We start from the raw sequence: 21,742 nt of genomic DNA on the forward strand, positions 1-21,742 counted from the left end.
GTGATGACGTCACGCGGGGCGCGCGGCGCGGCGGCCAATAGGAGCGCGCGTTGCTGGGCGGTGGGCGCGGGACGGGCTGCGAGCGGCGCCGCCATGAGCTCCATCGGCACCGGGGTGAGTGCGGCGGAGGGACAGCGCGGGCCGCGGGACGGGACAGCGCGACACACCGACCGCCCCGGACAGCCCCGCCCGGCCGGGGGCTGCCCTGTGCCGCCAGAGAGCGCGGCGCGGCGGCCCCGGGGCGCTGCGGCCGGCTGAGTCACTGCGGCCCGGCAGGCCCGGGGAGCCGGCGGCGGGGCGGGGCGGGCGGCGGCAGAATATACCTTTTGTACACCTCTGCATGTACACTGCTGTGCAGTTCAGATCTATCCCTGCGACCCATGTGTTTAAATTAGTGGGGGCCTCCAGGGAAGGAGGGGAGAGACTCTTGGTCGGGAGCTGTAGTGATATGGTAAAGAGTAATGGGTGCGAATTGAAAGAGGGAAAACCTAGGTTTGATATTGGGATGAAATTCACCCCTGTGAGGGTGCTGATCCCCTGGCACAGGGTGCCCAGAGAAGCTGTGGCTGCCCCTGGATCCCTGGAGGTGTCCCAGGCCAGGCTGGATGGGGCTTGGAGCAACCTGGGATGGAGGAAGGTGTCCCTGCCATGGCAGGGGTGGAATTGAATGATCCTTAGGCTCCCTTCCGACCCAAACCATTCTGAGATTCCGTGAAATGTGAAGGCAGACAGAAAGCTCCCATAGCTTTTGAGTATTGTGTAATGCTCAGTGATTTCAGATCCGTGCAGTGTCTGAACTGACGGGATTTGCAGTGTGGGTTCATCCAGCACTGATGAAATGGCCTCTCCTGGATTTTAGTCTGTTTTCTTCTGTGCCTCTATTTTATATAGGGGGTCAGCCTGCTCTGGGGACATCACACCATCTCTGGCAGTGAGAGTCTTGAATTTTTTTAAAAAATAGACTTGATCTGAAAATGCTGTGATATAATGTGGTTTTTTCTTCCTGAGTATTGTGTCTTCTTCTTCAGTACGACCTGTCAGCCTCCACGTTTTCTCCAGATGGCAGAGTGTTTCAAGTGGAATATGCTATGAAAGCTGTGGAGAATAGCAGGTAAGATACAAATATCTGCATCAAATATCTGCTTCTTTTAAAGCAGTGTTGTTGCACTAGAGAAACATTAGGGCATTGCAGGTGAAATTGTGGTGGTAAAATGAGTTGTGATCCAAAAGCCCATTTTAGGGATGTGGATTGAGGCACTGAAAGACTGACATGCTCAGGGCCTTGTAAATGTGTATCAGCTTCCCAGGGATTCCTCAAGAAATGGAGGACATCCAAGGGCTGCTGAAGCTGCATCAGCTCTCTGGGAGTGTCTGTGTTCCCTGGAGTGTGTGAAGGAATGCTGGGAGGTGAAAATCCCAGCTGTGCTTTAGGGGCAGCAGGATGGATTGTCAGGGCATGACTGGGGGTCACTCAGGGCTCTGCTTGTAGCCACAGGCTCCAGATAAGGATTAGAATCACAGGATGGTTTGGGTTGGAAGGGACCCTAAAGATTTAGTTCCACCCCTTTGTTGTCTTCAGTGCTAAAGTGGAGTTGTGACAAACTTACTTTGGGGGAAATCATGTCACTGTTTCTTCTGTCTCAGTAATTCTGTGTTACGTATTTTACACAGTGTGTGAGAAACTGACATTTTTCTTGTCTTTCAGTACAGCAATTGGGATAAGATGCAAAGATGGTGTTGTCTTTGGAGTAGAGAAATTAGTGCTGTCCAAGCTTTATGAAGAGGGCTCCAACAAACGCCTCTTCAATGTCGACCGACACGTTGGGATGGTAAGGTGCCGTTTCATTTTGGGTTTGCAGAAATTGTAAGGGACCTCCTTCCAAAAGGAGGAATTTATGAATCAGAGAATCAAGAATAAGTAGATTAAGAAAGTAATGATAATGATAAAAGTCAGAAATGCCAGTGGGTTTTTTACTGTTTTCTGTAATTTGTTCTTTGCACGAATACGTAAGTAAAATCCAAACTTAAAATAGAAGATTGAGGCTGTTTTAAATATTTAGAAATGCTTTTCCAGTTGTTCAAACTTGTATGTAAATATAAACACAAATGTTAAAATGGTACTTTTTTACACAGTTACCAGATGAGGTGTGTTAAGGGAAAACATGCTGCATATGAGATTTTCTTCTCAACAACGTGGGAATCACCTGAATTCCATAAAGAGTGGTGTATGGTGTATGGCTTGTTCATACTAGTGATGTTAGAATAGTATCAAGGAGTGCTTGCTGTGTGACAGCAAAGCCTGAAACCTGCTGAATACACATGACACAAAGTATTCTTTAGTCATGGCTTGGTGTAGTCATGGTAAAGCGTGAGATGATAATTAACGTGAAGGTAACTCTGATTATTGATTTTCCTAGAGAAAAACTCTATTAATATATCATCCCACTGCCGTGTTTTGAGGTTGGTGGCAGATGGGCAGTTTGAACTCCCATGGCAGTGACTGTCATGAGTTGCTGCCAGGTGTGTCTGTGCTGGTGACACTCTCTCTCTCTCTCTCTCTCTGCAGGCAGTCGCGGGGCTGCTGGCAGATGCTCGCTCCTTGGCAGACATCGCCCGGGAAGAGGCTTCCAACTTTAGGTCTAACTATGGCTATGACATCCCCCTGAAGGTAACTCAGCAGTGCAGTTCTCAGGGTTTTTGGCTTTTACTCTTGACATGAGAATTAAATTTTAATTCTTGTTTCTGTAAATAAGGGTTTGTGATGTTTTGTTTTTCCTTTTTCCACGCAGCATCTTGCAGACAGAGTGGCCATGTATGTGCATGCCTACACCCTGTACAGTGCTGTCAGGCCTTTTGGCTGCAGGTGAGTCTTACTGACACTATTTGTAAATATCTTTTGGTTCACAGTTGCTGGAACTACTTAGGTTGTCTGAGTTCTTTTTTGAAACCTGGAATTAGTAACCCACAGTTTATCTCCTAAAGATTCCCTTCCCCTTTCTTTCTGTGTGTGTGTAAAAGCTCAGGTGAAGAATTCAGATTCCCATAACACTCTCAGGCTTCTACAGAGCTTGTCAATTTGTCCCTTGTGTTTAAAGTTTAAGGGTTTGTGCCATTTAGTCTGTGACAGTGGTGAAAGCAGAACTTTGCTCTGCAATCATCCTGCTTGCCCTGACACCTAAAGAGCAGATTACAACTACTGTGTGGTTCAGTACAAAGGGACTGATAAACAGATATGCTGCCAAATTACTGATAAACGTTTCTGGCAACGTGCAGGTGCTGTTTTGAGAAAAATTGCTCAATAGAGTGTAGCAGGACAAGTAGGAGTTTTGCTCCAGGAAAGAGTGTAAGAAACCTGAACTGGTATAGTCTCTCTAATTCTGTGTGTGTTGGCAGAAGAAAAGTTTTTAATTTATCTTTTCTCCTCCAGTTTCATGTTGGGGTCCTATGATAGTGATGATGGTGCACAGCTATACATGATTGATCCATCAGGAGTTTCATACGTGAGTGTGTCAAAAATATTTCCATCTTACCATAAGTTCCCCTTTTAAAAGTTCCCAGTTAGGAAAATACTAAGTGTTGGTCCAAAAGAGCTGTTGTTGTTTTCTCCTTTTGCCTGGCAAGATCTGTGGTGAGTCACTGCTGCTCATTTGCATGTCCTTGTTAAACACACATTGTGAAGTTCTTAGAAGTACAGTCTGAGAAATGAGTTCAAAGCTTGTCTCAGAAATTTGGAGTTCATTCCTCCAGTGAAAACTCCCATGCACTGCCTTAAAAAGGCAAGTATTGTAGTGAGACCCCCTTCAGTAAATACTCCAGGTAGGAGAGGGCTGTTCCTCTGGCCCTGGCTACCAACAGCAAGTCAAATCAAAATAGATATTGTTAACTGTTGTTAGTGCTGCATTTTCAGCTGTGTGTTACACACAGGTTGATACACACTCATACTGTTTTAAAATTTTTAAAAATTTTCTTGCAATATATCCAGTACCATAGCTGCTGAGGGAAATAGATGTGCTTGATTTTTATGTGCTTACACTTCAAATATGTTTTCCCAGTAGGTGGGTTTAGGGTTTTTTTTGGTCCTGTAGAACTTCTGTAGTTCCTGTAGAACTTCTCTCTTCAAATAATCCTACTTTATTCTTCCATTTACTGTAACAGCAATTAAAAACATCTTGTTACAACATTTTGAGCTGCTAAGTTTCTGTCCAGGAATTACTGAGCATTTCTCTTTTCCATCAACAGTGGTGGTACTTGATGTGGTAATTGGGCTTTATTCAGCAATTTGGGGATTTGCCCCAAGGGAAAACAATACCAAGGTTACTATGTTTAGCCTCTCACTGTGAGCACGGTGGAGTTGTCATATGCTAAGTGACAGGAAGAGCTGTAGAGTGTCTAATATTTAATTAAATCTGCATATTGTGTGTTTCTTCTTTTTTTAGGGTTATTGGGGGTGTGCCATTGGTAAAGCCAGGCAGGCTGCGAAAACAGAGATAGAAAAACTTCAGGTATGGTGGAACAGTGTCATTGTGCTGTCCCAAGACAAATAGTCCAGGCTTATTATGTTACCTTTTGGGTGCATAAAATATATAAAATGCAGGAGAAGTTGATGAAATATTTCCTTGTACATTTGCCAGTGAGCCAAGTAAGTGAGTGAATATAAAAGTATTTCATTCTGAATGAAAACCACAGGGCAGCACTGTGCAGAATGCTGCATCTATTTTTTCCCGAAGGTTTTAAATAATTCTTTTGTTGAACAAGTTCAAAAAGGCTGCTCTTGTTAAGGACAAACTGGTCTGTGGAGAGAAGACTACCAAAAGGCATTGAAGTGTCCCTTAAGCTGATTGAAATAATCATAGAATGCTGAAAGATTTCCATATTCCTCATGTGTTTTACTATCTGACACCCTTGGAGTTGGAGACAACATAGAACCAAATCCTTCTCCTGCTCTGTCTCATGTAATTTTTATGTGATCCTCTGTTAGCACCTTATTTTGGTCTGCAGAGGGATGTCCCAGCTGTTCATGGAAAGGTTCAGAGTTTATATGATAATTATGTTTTTAAGAATAGTCTATTTCTGGTGCTGTAGCACCATGATTAAAAAATTACAAGAAAAATTAGAATGTTCCTACACTTGATTCACTCAGTTTTGAATCTGGTTCAAATGCTTGAATACCAAATTAAAGGTAAGAAGCCTACATGAACATTTGATCTTTATACTGGGATTTTGGCATCTGGGAAATCATCATTTCAATTTCCTTGTGTGCACATTGGCAAAAGACTGCTGTGTTGGGTAACACAATCTACTCCAAATAATTAATTTTCTGTGCAGTGCTGGGATTTTCAAAAACTTCTGCAGTTAATAATGTGAATTACTAGAACTTCCTGAGGGTGCAAGAAGAAAAACCCTGCACTGATCACATCTCTTGCATTTCATGTCTTTAAATTCAGCTGTAGGAAAACTTGTAGTTGTGCAGAGACTTCTTTAATCTCTTCATCTCCTGCAGCTCTGATGCTGTGTACAACTTTTTGATACATGGATGTGATCGTGATTAACTCCTGGGATAAAACTGTTAAAATCATTTACTTTCATTACTACCTTCCATACTAAGGGTTTGAAAACATTTTGGGAATTGGAAGAGATGGTAAATTGCATGAATGAAATACAGAAGAATATATTACTGCTTCATAGGCCAGAAAAGTTGACCTATAAAACGTAAGTTTATTATGTCATGGAAATTTGCATCAGACTTTATTCTGATTAAATGTGAAGGTGCCAAAAGACTGTGATATAACTGAGAAAACATGAAATGAGATGCTGATGCCTTGCTCAGGCAGGCAGTTGGTTGTTAAACAATATTCTTCTCTTGGGGCATTACTTAAAACCCAAAATTGCTTGCATAAAATGTTGGTAAGACCAAAAGTATTACTGTGCTGCCTAGAAGGAATACAAGTATTACATGTGAAAATACAGTGCCTCTCCCATGTGGTTATTTTGTATCAGTTGAGCATAAAGCATCTAGGAACAAGTCAAGCTTTTAGGATGCCAACATCACCTGTGTAGCTTCTAAGATTTCAGCTGATGAATGCTTTAAACAGGGGAATTTCCAAGTAATAGTTTTTTTCCTAGAATGTTTCAGTTTAATATTCTCCCCTGGAAGAATGACTTGCATAGAGCAGGCTGAAAGCTGCACTGTAGAGAAGAAATGTGGTTCTGGTCTTTCTGTTACTTTGACTACTGAACATGAAGCTCATTAGGCAACTGCACAGCCTCTCCTGTTCTGGCCTTGGGGAAGATATTATACTGTGTTAAGCTGTGTTTCTTTTGCCTACAGATGAAGGAAATGACCTGCCGTGATGTTGTTAAAGAAGTTGCAAAAATGTAAGTCTCCAACCTGTTTTTCCAACTGGACAAAAATCTGTACTGATGAGCTTGCTTTGGTTTCAAACTGAGGCTGTTCCTTTTAAACTGAGCATCAGGTGTTATTTCTATTAGATGAGTACTGATGCTGACCCTGGTATTTTCTTCTTGTGAGATGGGATGTGCTACTCAGATGCTGACGGATGTGAAAAATACGCCTTTTTATAATCTACTTTTCATAGGGGCAGCTTGTAGCACCAGTCGAGTAAAGGTTAAATTGTCTGAGTCTTATCCCTAGTTTTAAAATCTTTAAACCAGGTGACACATGAGGGGAAACTTCCTGTTGTCCTGGTTCTGAAGTAAGAGTTGTTTGAACAATGACCTGATGCTTCAGAGAGAAGCTGCTCACAAATGATGCTGTGGTCTTGGACCCAGCCTAAAAAAAAGACTCGAGTGCTTGGGAAAGAAGCAAAATAGAACTTCTTTAAAGGAATATATGCAGCATAGCTGTATTATTAGACATTTTCAAATAATGAAAATACTTCTGTTCTAGTTCTGCTTCTGCCTAAACTCATAATCCGACAGAATTCTGTTTTTCAGTTCAAATTCAGCTCCTTAGTAGCATTTAGCAAGACAGCAAAGATTTAATAACTTTTAAACCTAAAATACTAGGCACAGTCCAGAGCAGGGATTTCTTCAGCAGCTTGTGAAGGTACACTTCATTGCAAGAGGCTTGTAACCAGCTGAACTCATAAGAAACGCCTATAGATCACCTCAGTTAACAGAGACAGGAGGGTCTATAAGCAGAGTGGTATTTCCCTGGACACCAATGTTCACTTCAGTCTTTTTATTTGTTTCACAATATTTCCATTGGAAGTACTCATTGTGGTGCTGAAGGGTTTTCATGTTGGTTCCTCCAGGGTTTCCATGTTTGGTAGGAAGAGCTGGTATTTTTCAACTTCTGACTTAATTAGTGCTTTCTGAAGCAAACTAAGAAATACAAAATAGAGCCTTTGCAAACAGAGAACTCACAGGTTATTGTGAGTTCTGCTCTTTTCAGTGTCTCAGGTCAGGATTGTTCCAGTTTGTTTCCACGTTCTGCCATAGGACTCAACACCAGGATGAATCAAATCAGTTTTGTTATTGCAGTGTAACATTTCTGTCCCACAGCCTAAGCAGTGATTTTACTGGTCTGGGTGGCACTGTGTATGCTGTAATACCACTTGGAGTTTAAATTCCCATTTCCATGTTTGCCATAAGCACCACACATGGAAATCTTATGTACAGACTTCTTATTAGACACAAGATACTGTGGTGCTGGGATTTGGTGTTAAGTGTAAACTGAAGTAAGATTTACAGGGGAAATGCAGGACTCTCCAAGCTCTATTATAACTTATCTAGCAGAAGCAGGCAGTGAAGATGCAGCTTTGGCTCTGCAATATCTAAATCTTTATGTTTGTTCCAGTTAGGGTAACTTGAACATCTCAACCTTCATCTGAGCTGTAATGATTTAAGGTGTTGTTAGACTAGCAATTAAGCCTGGAAAATTCTCTGATGGTGTTTAGTGGGGACAAGGCACAGAGAGAGCTTCTATTAATCATAAGTGTACTTTAACAGAAGAAATCTGTGACAGGAACAAAGTATATTTAGCCTATTGGTCAATCTGTTCTAATCTGTACTTTGTCTGTTCCTTTCAGAATCTACATAGTTCACGATGAAGTAAAGGATAAAGCTTTCGAGCTGGAACTCAGCTGGGTTGGAGAAAGTAATGCATTTCTGTAATTTTTATAAAGCACTCTAGAAAATATATAACTTTTTGTAACTGATGTAAAACATTGCTTCTTAAATTCACTCTGTATGTCAGGGTGTCTTTGTGTGAATTGTAATTAAGACATACTCTTTTTATTGGCAGTAACCAATGGAAAACATGAAATTGTTCCCAAAGACATCAGAGAAGAAGCAGAAAAATATGCCAAGGTAAGGTGTGACTTCGGTGTCATCTCAGTGCTTTACTTGATCAAGTGTTGTGATGCCTGGAAAATGTATCATCCCAACACACATCCCTTCAGCTGGTGTTATTGGGGTGGGACAGTAGTGAAGGCTACAGTGTAACCCAGGGATAGTTCCTGCTCTCAGAAACTATTCAGGGGCTGCCACAAGTGGTGTCTTTCTCCTTCAAAAGTAAATGTATTGATGGGAACTGTCCTGCTAACTACAAGACTGTGGACAGAGTGAGAGGGTTGTGATGTACAGTAAAACTTGTTTTATAATCCAGCCTACAAAATAACTGTTAAACTATTTTTTAATTACACTTGTTTTTTTAACAGGAATCTTTGAAAGAGGAAGATGAATCAGACGATGACAATATGTAACACATTGTTACTCCAAAACAAGTTCGACTTTTCTTATCTTAGACCAGGTTTGTTTATAATGCATTAAGCATGGGATGCTATTATGTACTTGTTGGAAGACTGACCAACTTGCACTAATAAATTTTCCATTTTACTGTCTGTTAGCTTTTATTTCAAAATGTATAGGCCAGCAACTGTACCTAAACAGGCATTTAAGACATTATCAGGCTGCTGTTGCTTCCCACAGCACTCCATTTGAGCCAGGCTATGCACAGAAAAATACCTGCTTAGAAGTGTTTATGCTGCATAGTTGAATATTAAAAACTAGTACTCTGTTATTCCTTGATTAACCAATACCACAATTTGCAGTTTGTTCACAGCCACAGGCTGTGATTGTTCTTGGCAGAAGAGAACATGGCTAACTCTAACCAGCAGGTTACAGTTTAAGGTGATGTGCACAGCTGACAACTGCAAGCAGCCTGTGTAACAACCAGGAGGTCAAGGAAAGGAATTTTAATCTGAAGTACTAAGCCTAGGCTTAGTGGAGGAGTAGGAGGAATTAAAAACTAATTCAATTTAAAACAGTGCTTGTGTTAAGTTCTAAAGCTGTGAGATCTATTAAGCAATATAACTGGAATTAATGCTTGAAGAGCTGAACTATTTTTAAACTCTTTTATTCAGCTGCAGTTTCTTAACACACTTCTGAATCAGCTTTATCAATTGTTGACCTTTCCAGAAGTTGAAAACAAGCTTTGCTGCTGTCATTCCCCACTTCCTAGGAAAACAGACTGCCTATTCTGGTCATTTCAAAGTTTTGAAACAGCAGGTTGGATGGGGCTGGGAGCAGCCTGCTCTGGTGGAAGGTGACTCTGCCCATGGCAGGGGAGTGGAAGGAGGTTATCTTTAAGGCCCCTTCTAACCCATATGATTCTATAAGGTAATAAATGGTTCTGTTCACCACCTTAAAACTCTGTTAAAATTGAAGTCTTCTTTGTACATGCAGTTAAAATTCTAATGGCCCTGCTAATGCATATTTATGTAAAGCATCAAACTCCTCAGTTTTAGGACTACAGAGTCATGTGCCCCAACCCTTAAAACAGCAGCTTTCCCTTACAGCTTTATTTTTATAGAGCTAGTTTGGAAAACACCTGGCCTTCTCCAGTCTCCTTTGTACCAGGATTACAAAGCACATGTTCTACTTCCTTCTTGTGATGTGGGAGAGGCAACAGAGAGGGATGGCTCTGTCTCAGTACTCAGTACTACCTGAACTGCTGCCTCTCCAGCTGGGCAGAGCTTTTGGAGGCTGCTGGGACAGATGGGAGCAGCCTGAGCCAGCATTAGTCATGGCCAGGACAGGCAGCCTCCTTCAGTGCCTCCTCCTGAGGCAACAGTAACAGCTGCTGCACTGAGTCAGCCTGGAATTCCGTGTTCCATGGCTCCAGACTGAATTTACTACTGCAGTTTCCTGCTGACTCAGCTCTTTGAGTCAGGAAACTCCTCAGCAGCACCCTAAAGCATCAGCTGAGGCTGATCTGCCACTCCCTGGGTACAGCAGCAAGGAGCTGCCTGATTCTCTTCATTTGGTCTTGATTCTGTTCCTAAAATCGCTGAATCACAGTATATTCTGAGTTGGACCCACAGGGATCATCAAGTCCAGGATCAAAACCCATGACCTTGGTGTTTTTAGCACCATGCTCTCAACTGCTAAAGGGAAACTGAAAGCCCTTCTTGTGTGGCTACACACACCCATCCACCCCTCTAATCCTTTCAGTGACAGCCAGTCACAATTAGGGACAGGAACAATAACACTCACAGCCAGGTTTCAGGGTACAGTGAGAAGAACTGTGTGTAATTAGACAAAATTGAAGGAAGATGTTCTTCAGTGTAAGAACATCATCAGTGTAAGAACATAAGAGGTAGGAGCATAGGCACCTACTTGTTTATCCAAAACTTCCAAATAACTACTTCTTGGAGAGCACAGCAATCTAAAAAGCTCCTTTGAGGATCTACACTCTAATTTTTCTATACCTGTTCACAACAAGCAAAAAGTCCCATGAGAAGCAATTCAGGAGGCTGTGGATAGCAGCATATGCAAAGTGCTGCCCAGTGTCTTGCCTGTCATGGCAAAATTTATTTAAATAATACCAAGATGATTATTACTGTCAGGTTATCTTCCAAATTTAGTAATTAATTTATCAGAGCTCAGCCTATTGATGAAAATGGTATGGTAAGGAAAAAAACCCAACTCTTTTCCATTGACTGCAGATTGGGAAAGAAAAAGAAAATTGAGCACTAGAAGGTAGAGAAATTTGCTTTTATTCAGGAGGGGGGAATCAAGGAGGAAAAGAGCAGGAAAATAACTAAACAAGCTATTTTAATACCAAAATTTCCCTTTAGAGACAGAAAACTAGCAGAGTTCTTTTTTGATCCTAAGTTCAGCATTGCTACCTCTTGTCAACAAGGCCCAGGAACATTAGATTTCTAGCCCAGAGAGACTCATTCCAGCAGAAAACTACTGCAACCCCCCTGTGGCAGCTATTTTTGTAACCTGGCAGTTCCCTGAGACAACCACACTGTATTTAACAAGTAACTAACTAATTCAAAGTTAGTTACTTAACAATGATTAAACTATAATTATACAGTAGTGCATTAGCCATCGTAATGTTTCACTAATTTAGTCTATAGCTGATAGGCTTAACAGAAGATATAATGAGTTTTGCTACTGAGAAGAAATATTTACTTGTTGCTATGTCAAACAGTGAAGTTGAGCAGGGGAAGAACTCTTTCAAAAAGAAGGAAGTGGCTACTTATGGCCACACTAACCAAATAAAGAATAAAAAATGCAGTGGGACAGCAAAGCATGATTGAACTTTAATTAAATGTTGAAGCCCATTTTTTTTTTCTAAATATACAGAGCTGTGTGAGGCAAGTCACGTGGTGAACAAGTTCCAGAAGGGCTCAAGCTAGATCTGAGATTATTTAAGGACTAGATCTGTTCCAAAATGAGAGAATAATATTAAATTGCAAAAACCTCAAAACTTTACATTTAGCAGAGGCTCTGTTTGTAATTACAGGACTTGTGGGGGAAAAAATTTTGGCTCTGTTGTAGACACTCCATTACACTCCAGGTTTAAACAACATCCAAGGACAAGAGTTTGATTTAAGCCCAGAGAACACCACCTGATCAGGCAACCAACACAAAGGTTTGAAAGGCAGCATGCTTTCCTACAGAAGTAGAGCTTGCATCCCCTTCCCTAAAATTAAAATTAGCTTTTACAGCTGGCTTGAAAATGGTCAATTATAACTTCAGTGTAACTAAAATGGGAAAATGCTTTGCAAGGCAAATAAATGGCAGGATAAAATCTTCTGAATTGGAGATTTGAGCAAGAGGTGATTCTAAGTGTCTTGCTTGGGTTATTTCTGCCCAAAGCACTGGGAAGTTTCAGATCTAAAGATAGCAGAAAAGCAGCACTGCTTGCTTCAGGCTCCACAACTAACCTACTTTGTCCTGCTCTGGCCATTTATGGGAACACATAATACAGCAGAAAATTAAATACCCACTTGGAATGCATAACTGCAGTTCTTGCCATGCTGAAACACTTCAAGCTCAGAGTTTCAATGGCATATTCTGTTGCTGAAGAGCCAAAGCACAGGGTTCAAACAGAACACCAGGAAGGAAGAGAGGATAGACCAAGTAATCTCTTAGCTTAAAGTCATCCCTCCACCCAAGGAGTGTTTTAGAAGTGTAGATCCAACAATGACACAAGAGTAGCCTGTTCAGTAAGATGCTTCCTCCTTAACTCTCACACGTCCACTGGCTGTTACTCAGTACCTGATGAATCACTACTCTGCTATTTATTCAGGCTGGATATGTCACATTCCCTGGTACAATTATTTAGTCAGCAAGCCAACGTAACAGCAGCTTTGTTCAAGAGAATTAAGAAAGGGACTTGGTGAACTGCAGGTGACAAATTACCAAACAAAAGGCTTCAGTATCTAGTTTGGTTACATCCATCTCCATGACTGCACGAGAGCAGATTTTAGAATGTGAAATTGCACTTGCAGAGTTGAAAAAGCAAGTTTAGGCTATTGCATCAAGATAATTAATTTTATGCTACTTTAATATAGCCATAAAAGTTACTGGCTTGGATAATATCCTCTTTACAACTGCTAGTACTGCTGATGAAATGATGGCAAGACTCTTAGAAGTAACCCGTATGTGAAATTTCCTGTGTGGCAGACATCCACGAGGCCATCTCCAAAAGAAATACTACTCATCTGTATTTGGTGCTGACTCTCAGAAAGGAAACATTCCAAACAGAATGTGTCTCATGCAGATCTGAAGTATGCCAAGCATTGGGTCATTCATTTGTAACTTCTCATCACCAAAAATAGCTTGGTGGCCTGAGGTTAAAGCCCCACATGCTGAGAGTGTGACTGTCGGTGCGGATGCAGCACTGCTTGGGATGCTCTCTGGCTGTGCAGTCCCAGGCACCCTTAAGGAAGGGGATTTGGAACAACTCCAGAGCTGTTTTGCAAGTCTCTTCCTGAAGATAAAACCACAGCCATAGAAGGAAACACAAAATAGTGAATTTGACAGCGCATCTTATCATGACCTTAAAATGAAGTACACGGTTTCAAGATTACGAAGAGAAAAATAGTTATGATTGTCATGACAATTCTGACGCTGTAATTGCGCCAAAATTACAGCACAGACTCTGTTCTCTCCCCCTCATTTTCTTCTTTCAGTTGCATGTCTGTAAGACAAGGACCAGCTTTTCCTCCACCCACCAGTTTTTCAAGTTACATGCTGCAAGGAAGTTACTTCTACTTAAGAATTGAGAGCTATTTCGAGGCACCAACTGCTTGTAACTTTCCATTATAGAGCATCTTGCTGCCTATTATGTCCAATTACACAGAGTTGCAGAAAACAAGTGGTAGAAGAGTTAAGCCTTGCCTTACTGTAAATACATTCTAGTATTTTAGAACACAGGATCTACAACCAAGCTCAAACCAAGTCTCCTATTTCCAGATGGATGCAGCCACCCCCACAGAGTGCTCTTTCATCTTCAGTACATTGCTATTAAAGGACTCTGAAACAGTTGTTTAAAAATGGTTCTTGTGAGTTGCTGTGCCAACCAAAAATGGACAACTAGAATACAGCAGGCAGCAGCATCATACAGTGTGTAGTCCAAACACATGCGTATCTTCAGATACAGGAAGAAAATTAAATCCCCTGAAGTGTCCCCTAAAGAGTGTAGGAACTGCCCACTGAAAATACCATTTTAGGTAATGTGATAAAACAGGCCAATCAAAGAGTCAGAACATGGGGTGTTTTATTGCTGCATAAAATTAAATATGATTTGGTACACATACTGTCTGCATATCCAAAATCAGTCATTAGGAGTCCAATTTTACCAGATTAAGAGTAGGTTCAATTATAGTAAATTCACCCAAAAGCTGATATTTCCAAACACACACACACCTCCCCAAAACCCACCCAAGTGATGCCTAAATTTTTGGAAGCTAAATTTTATCTGGTTTGTTAGGATTTTAGAAAAGCAGGAAATCTGCTCCTTTCATTACATTCAGAAAGAACAGAGACTTATTACATTAGACTGCATTAACAGGTGACAAGAGCAGCACAGGAAGCAAAACTACTTTAGCAGAATGCTTAAAGCTCAGTTTCAGTTCCAACTCCAGGTGTTTCCAGAGTTAACAAAGCCCACCAAGAGAGAGCCTGTTTTCCCCAAACACTTTCCCATGTGCATCAAGAATAGATACAAAATTGAAATGCTGTTTGAGGCACAACCAAAATGTAGCTAAATATGTTTTCCATCAGCTGGTTTAATAAGAGCTGCTTCCCCCTGTTGTGCTGTTTGCAAGGAGACAGATCACTCCCACAAACACATCTTCCATTGATCCAGAATAATAAAACCCTCCAAAAAGACATGTGTTTTGCTCTGTCAGAGTTCTGGATGTCACACAACACAGCTCCTTTCAGGGGCTCTGTTTATAGCTGTAGCTAATGAGGTGACACTGCATGGGAGCACTGCAGGGAAAAGCACATCCCTGAAGGTACAAACTCCTGCAAACAGCACAGCCTGGCAATTAATTCACAGTTTAAGTGTTGATTGGGCAGCCAACTCCCTGGCCACCTGGAAATGAGGTACCTGTAATAGTATCCTCCAAACAACACAGACAAATGAAAAATAGCTTTGGAAGAAGATGGCTGAGCAGGAAAAAAAATCAGAATTTAATCACTGGCGGAACCATAGGGTCTCATCAACAGCAGCTACTTACAGCTGAAAACATTTAATTCAAAAGACTGAGGGCATTAATACTTTTAATAAGAATCAATACTGACCAACTGCAGACTTTAGCTGAGGCTGAAAAGTAAATTAACCTGAAGTGATTGAAATAATTTGGACAAGCAAAAGCCCTGGAAGAAAGGCTGTGTAACCACTGCCCTCACAAGCTTTCTTTTGCTGAGCAGCCATGCTGAAGAGCAGTGCTGCTGCTTCCCTCTGTGCCAGGCTGCAGGCTGGCTGTGACACACACACAGGCTTCAGGGGGACACACTGCTGCTAGAGGGTTACAAGGAAGGACTGTGCATGCAACAGTCCTGATCCTGTTGGATCACGTTGCTCTACAATCTGCATCTGTAACAATAAATTACTTTAATCACCAGCTTATCAGTGCTGGCAAGCCTGAAACACCCCTATTTCTGGCAGGTGGACCATGTCCAAGGACTCACCATCAGTATTAGAACCCTGTTCTTTATCTCCATGAGTACAGAAAGATGTATTTTAGTAAAAATCCAAACTCTACAAGCCACTTACACAAGCTTTTTCAGACCCTGGTATATGAGAACATGGCTTCTAGGAACTTCATTTCCTTCTTGTGCTTTTCTACATGGCTACTTCTGCAGCAAAAAGTCTTAACAGGAGGCAGGGGGAAAAAAAAGAGCCTTTCAAGATAAAACCTTTCAAGAGATACATTAGCAACAGGTAGGATAAAAGGATAAACAAGGAAGATTCTTAATTCAGATTGCTCAGATCACTCAAACTCCTGAAAAGCAAGAAGACCCTGAATCTGCTAACACAGGTAAAGAAATTAATCCAGCCAATCTTAATTCTCTATACCAACATGAAACAACCACTTATTTCAGCTCTCCAATGTCAGCAGCAATTCCCATGTTAGCTATGGGAAGCATTAGACACCTCTTCAGTGAACATTTAGTCCCAATGTGGTATCACAAAAGGCTGAAAAATGACCACACTGTTGCTACAAAGTAGATCTTAGAAGTTAAATATTTAAGGAGGAATATATTCTATTTCAGCATCTTAATTTACTCAAAAGACTGCAGTAAGGTTCTTCCAATACAACTTGCAAAACTTCAAAGACTTTTTCTCCTCTTGGTTTTCATAGCAATGAAATAAGTAATTGCCACTCCCAAACCCACATGGGTTTTACTTTCAAGTTGTACCCTGTACATTTTATTTAGATGGGAGTTTACTAAAGCAGCAGTAATTATAAACTAAAGATTTGACTTTGTTAGAATACAGAATATTTAGAGATTCAGGTATAAGTTTAAACGTGGTTCCATTTAGGTTTATTTCAAGAACATAAAATGTATTCAAACTGTAGATGGGTAACTGTATTTACCCACAAAACTACTCCTTTAATCCTGTAGAAAAAAACATCTCTTCTCCCCTTGAAAGATCAAAACTTCCACAGATAAAGAATTTCCATCAGTAATAAGGTTTACACCTCAGAAGCCAGGAAAAAAGGCTGCATGCTGCAGAGATAATTTGGAAGCCAGTTAAAAAGCACAGAGAGTTAAACATTTTAAGTTTACAATACTGGAATGGTTGATGCACTGCTGCAGCCTGTACACTTCAGGATACATTTCTGCTACTAACCAGCGTCTTGTGCCTGCCACGAAAAATGTTATCCAGAAAGCCTGAAAGAGAACTAATGACAGGTCGAGCTAGAGATCTAATCCTCCACCTTTACTGCTGGCATCCAGAGACCAAGTGTTATTTTGAAAAACATGTAAAAACACTCTCCTTCAGCAGCCCAGTGAACAGTGCTACCCAGAACAGTAACTAAATTCTCATTTGACTTCAAGCACCTACTTCAAGTTTTGAAAGACAGACTGATCACTTGATTGCAGATGACAGAATCCTTTGCCACATCTAAATTAAAGCTGCTGCACAAATCTTCAGCTTCTCTGCAGTGCTGTGCAGTTGTTCTGCAATACTGCATGACTTCCCCAAGATAGCTGCAACTATCGTCACCAACGTGAACTTGCAGTCCTGAGAAATAATACAAGAAATTCAGTGTATTTGTAATCAAATTCCATATCCTGCATCCCTTTGTTGGACAACAAAGTAGAAATTAAACATCTATATTCAGATAACACCACGTGCTAAAACATGCAGAAACTGGCTTTAGAATCCATGCTAAAGTAAACCCTGGCAATGAGCACGCAGTTCCTAAATTAGCCAACATTAACATTTGATACAAATATGTCAGCTATCATAAAATTACATACCAGAAAGAATAAAAATAGCCTTTTACAACACAGCTCTTGTTCTGTCCAAACACAAGATTACCTAATCAGTCTTAAAACAAGGAACATTTTCTGTCTGGCATTAAAAGATTGCCTGATGGATGGCACAGCTCATGGGCCAGGGGGAAGCAGCAGCTCCATCAGCTGAGAACTGCAACTCCTCTGATGTGCTGGGCTGCCAACACCACACTCAGTTAATGCATCACTGGTTGCTGCACACACTGGAGAACACGTGGGATTGGAGCTCAGATCTGCAGCCACCAAGCACAACAAAGTCTGGGCATAGTTTATTCAGGAAAAATGGGGCTGTTCCTGCCTGGAGATCACTGAGGCTGCTGCCAAGAGCTTGGCCAGCTGAGCACAGATCACTTTACTGGTGTTACTGGGAAAAGCAACTTCAAAATGAGTATTGTTTTTGCAGAGCTGATAAGAATTCCAATTCTGAGATTTTTCTCACACAAGTATTTCTGGTTGAGTGCTCTATGTCTTCAATATTTTCATCATTACTCATGTCCAGAAGATACTGCACTGCTGCAGAACATCCCCAGACCAGATTCAAGAAATCAGCACTGAACTTCAGTGGATGCATCAATTCAGGCTTCCTGAGGGTTGCCAGACTTTGTGTCTTCTTCAGTGGGAACCCTCAGAGGCAAATGGTTAAAATCAGCATCAAGTTATGTCTGAATAATTAAATGTCCATTTTCTGAACTTGACAACAGGAATGGCCCAGAGCTGGGGATACTGTAAGTAAGCATTTAACAAGTTTCACTCTTTTTTTTCTTTTTTTTTTCTAATTTTTCCCTCTGTCACACATGATTATAAAAATGAAGGAACTTATTAATAGCTTAACAGCGAAGCACAATTTTCTCCATGACCAGGAAAGGTTTGATCTCTCATTTTTATAATCCAGCTATTACTGGCTGAGGTTTTTTGCTGTCAACTTCACATTCATTTGGATTTTTTCTTTATACCTGCATTTCATAACTTCTTACCATGCTCCTCTGAGCAGTTTGCAATCACTTAGGTAATAAAGCTTTGTGGGAAGCATGGGATCTTAATTTGTACAGAAATACTGCAATTCCACATGGAGAGAGGATCTGAACCACTGCTGGAAAAGTGTTGCCTATTTAACTACAGAATAGAAACACCAAGGGGAAGAGCATTAAAAAAAAAAAAAAAGGAAAACAAACAAACAAAAAAAAGAACAGTGGAGATAAAAATAAAAACTAAATGTCTCCTGAGCACTTGCAAAGTCTGTCAGGGTATCACTTTACTGCATTACGTAGAAAGAAGCTCAATGTTAGAATAAGATCCAATATTTTTAATATTTCTACAGTATTTTGGCTGCAATTATACATGTATTCTGAGTTCTTTTATCTACAAAAAAATGCAGTATGTCAAGAGCAGTATGTGATTACTGAACAGAATAAAACCATCTTACTTATCCCAGAAATCTTCTTACTTTATCTCTGATCTCAAGGAAGCCACGTGATACATTCAACAGTTACTAATTCTGCTGTTCTTATAAGGAGAACTGTAAAATACAGACATTCTTAAATTTGCTTTTTCTTAACAAGTACCACTTGTATGAAAGACTTTGGATAACATTTCTGTATATTCTGCAACTAATACACAACACATTTTCAAGTGTTTAAATGTATTATTTTTACTAATTTACTTACAGCCATCACTTAGAATTTCATGTGACCAATGACCAGTGTCATGCTTAAGAGTGCCTTAATGCTTTTAATTGTTTTTAAATTAAGAAGCCTTTAATTTGCTCAAGCTAAGACTCAAATGGATTTCCTCAGGCAAATCTCCTGTGCTGCATCTCCAAGACCTTTGCTACTAACAAAGTACAGATAACACAACCACTGCTGCTTTGAACAATGATCTAAAAAATGAAATGTTTCTACTTCACAGTATGTCTGTTTACAGAGAGATTAGATACTAAAATGACTTACTGGGATTGTCCCACTCTAGAGCTTCTAAGGAGTTAACTTTGTGCAGTTAACACAAAAGGCCACGATAAAAAGGCTCACCAAAGCAACCTCCTCTGCTCATTTCTTCCACTTACTTCCACCATTTCCCTATAAGGGTTTGCACAGGGGGATGGGGAACAGTTGCAAGGATCCAGCACAGCCAAGCTGGCTTCAAGTTTCAGGGCTGCTTAACACTGACATTTAGGATGAAAAAATTCAGTATCATGGAGTAACTCCAGAGTCCTAAAGTTCAAATTCCAATGAAAAGTTATTTATACCAAAATTAGACCCTTTTTCTGCCTTGCCAAAAGCACAGCGTTCTCATTCCATGACACCAGACATCATCCCTAAGCTGTGTGAGAACATTTGTGCTGTGTTGAGCTGCCCATGGGGCATTCTTAGGTGCTTAAAATACCATAAAAAGAACAAGTCACCTCTCCTGCTCACTGGCTATACAGAAATAAAGTCCTTTTGCTCACAGCAGCTCGGTGGGTGATGTGCCATGAACCTCCTAATTGTGCTGGCTGTAAGAGCTCCATCCATGGGGGCAGGATTTTTATGCTAGAAATCAGAAACAAGACTGATTAGTTTGGTCACAAACTGTTATTTATTGAACGGTTCTACACTCAGCACAGAGATACAAACCTTGTCTCAGGAACACTCACAATCCAAGCCAGGATTTGGCCAACACATTCCACAGAGAGATCAGCAGTTCACATTCAAACGGAATTTTGGAAGTTTTGTTAACATTTGGGTTAGACATAATATAGTCTAAATCGTAGAATCTGAGAATGATTTGGGTTGGAAAGAACCTTAAAGAGATCATCCATTTCCAACCCCCCTGCCATGGGCAGGGACACCTTCCACTATCCCAGGTTCCTCCAAGGTGTTCCAACCTGGCCTGGAACACTTCCATGGATGGGACAGACACAGCTCCTGTGGGCAACCTGTGCCAGAGCCTCCCAGGCAGGAATTTCTTCCTCATGCCCAAGCTCAAGCTGCTCTCTGCCAGTGGGAAGCCATCTCTCCTTGCCCTGTCACTCCATGCCCTCATCCAAAGTCCCTCTCCAGCTCCCCTCAGATACTCTCCTGTTTATTCACTGCATAAAGCAGAAGTTCAGCACAGAGCCAAAGTTCCCTCAGCACTAAATGCCTCAACCTTTAGACATTTTGAACAGACTCTCAACCATCCTTGTATTTACAACCCAGATACAAACAGCAGAATTTCAGAGCTTTCCTCCAAGTCAGACCTCACCTGCAGTCAATTCCAAACAAGCCTCATGTACTTTATGCCTCGTTAAACCTTCAGAGCTTATTCGTGCCACACACCTCTACTCACTGAACTGCCTAGAGAACTCTCCCTTCACTTGCTGCTTTCCAAAGCATAGGATTTAATTAAAAAAATACAAAAACCATCTTCAAAGCAAAACTGACATGGGAACCACACCTGAAGTATTTCTGTCAAATTAACACAACGTTCCCCCCGCTGTTGCTTTAGGTAACCCTGAGGGATGTTTTGTAGCTCAGGTGAGCACTGTTAAACAGATGTTCTTCATTCCCGAATAAAAACTATGCATCTATATTACCGTGAACCACAAGGGAAATTTCGTATAGCCAAAACGTGAAGCTAACGTTAAAATATATAGTTTTATTATAGCCTTCGGCCAGTAACTCCTACTTACACAGGTCACAGTTCGTCTCTTAAAACCAAATTCTCTCAGAAGACCCCAAGAGGTGCAACTATCCTTTCTCGTAAGGCTGCACATCCAGGACCAGATAGCACTACAACACCCCACACACCTCCCACAAACAGCCCTCAGCCTCCTCCACGCTGCTCATCCCTGTCCGTGCTCCGTCTTCCTGCGGAGGGAACGGTGCAGAAGCGCCCGGGCAGCGAGAGCCGCTGGGTTTCCCTCCCCACACGCGTCACGGCGATGCTGCAGGGCGGCGGAGCTGCGCCCTCCCCCGCGGGAAGGCGGCGCGGGCCGGCAGCCCCTACCTGCACCCCGGGCGTGTCTCTGCGGGGCGCTCGGGCCGCCCCGGCGGCTCCGCGCCCTCACGGCGGGCGGTCCCGCCGCCTCCATGGCGGCCGCTGCACTTCCGGCTCCGGCCGGGCCCGCTCCTGCGCCATTCGCCACCGCCGGCGAGGCCGCCGCCGACACCCGGCCGCGGGGTCGTACCGCCGGGAAGAGACACGGTGCGGCCTGAGGGGAGCTCGGGATGAGCCTCCCGGCCGCTCCCTCCGCCGATCCCACGGCCGCTCCCGCTCCTCCCTCTTCCCGCGGCCTAAAATGGGAAAGAGCCGCGCACAAAATGGCGCCGGCGACGCCGCGGCCGCCGCGCCTGCGCACCGCGCGCGCCGACTCCGCCCCCACCGCCACCGCCGCCGCCGCGGTCCCGCCCCGTCCCCGGCCTTCCCCCTCCCTCCTGCCGTCCCGCCCCGAGCCAATCGTATCGCGCCGTTGCCCTTCCGGTCC

At 42.1% G+C, this 21,742-nt stretch overlaps 1 protein-coding gene and 1 long non-coding RNA gene across 4 annotated transcripts; one reads left to right on the plus strand and one right to left on the minus strand.

Annotated features, from left to right (window-relative positions):
• Nucleotides 1–38: 38 nt before the first annotated feature.
• On the plus strand, nt 39–13,818 carry PSMA3 (proteasome 20S subunit alpha 3). 3 transcript variants are annotated; one of them, XM_085061049.1, is made up of 12 exons: nt 39–114; nt 1,029–1,111; nt 1,706–1,829; nt 2,567–2,668; nt 2,790–2,863; nt 3,428–3,500; nt 4,437–4,502; nt 6,329–6,375; nt 8,052–8,119; nt 8,267–8,331; nt 8,682–8,773; nt 13,455–13,818. In XM_085061049.1, exons 1-11 carry the CDS (start codon nt 94–96, stop codon nt 8,724–8,726), a joined length of 768 nt encoding a protein of 255 aa, XP_084917175.1. In that variant the 5' UTR covers nt 39–93; the 3' UTR covers nt 8,727–8,773; nt 13,455–13,818. The 3 variants fall into 3 exon arrangements, with proteins under 3 accessions (XP_084917175.1, XP_084917176.1, XP_084917174.1); XM_085061050.1 differs by lacking the exon at nt 13,455–13,818 and adding an exon at nt 9,442–9,676; XM_085061048.1 differs by lacking the exon at nt 13,455–13,818 and having other exon boundaries at nt 8,682–8,864.
• On the minus strand, nt 11,005–21,626 carry LOC146435814 (uncharacterized). Its single transcript, XR_014852391.1, has 2 exons — nt 16,847–21,626; nt 11,005–13,252 (listed from the first exon to the last, which is right to left on the minus strand). It is a non-coding gene; the product is annotated as an uncharacterized LOC146435814 (long non-coding RNA).
• Nucleotides 21,627–21,742: the final 116 nt, after the last annotated feature.

Source organism: Lichenostomus cassidix, chromosome 5, assembly GCF_008360975.1.
Source record: "Lichenostomus cassidix isolate B80296 chromosome 5, HeHo_3.0, whole genome shotgun sequence".
Classification (NCBI taxonomy): Eukaryota; Metazoa; Chordata; class Aves; order Passeriformes; family Meliphagidae; genus Lichenostomus; species Lichenostomus cassidix.

What these genes read in the sequence shown, in the direction of transcription:
- PSMA3 (XM_085061049.1), top strand. Translation starts at nt 94, where the DNA reads ATGAGCTCCATCGGCACCGGG. An exon ending in ATCCATCAGGAGTTTCATAC is followed by an intron (nt 3,501 to 4,436) that starts GTGAGTGTGTCA and finishes TTCTTTTTTTAG; the next exon opens with GGTTATTGGGGGTGTGCCAT. An exon ending in GTTAAAGAAGTTGCAAAAAT is followed by an intron (nt 6,376 to 8,051) that starts GTAAGTCTCCAA and finishes TGTTCCTTTCAG; the next exon opens with AATCTACATAGTTCACGATG.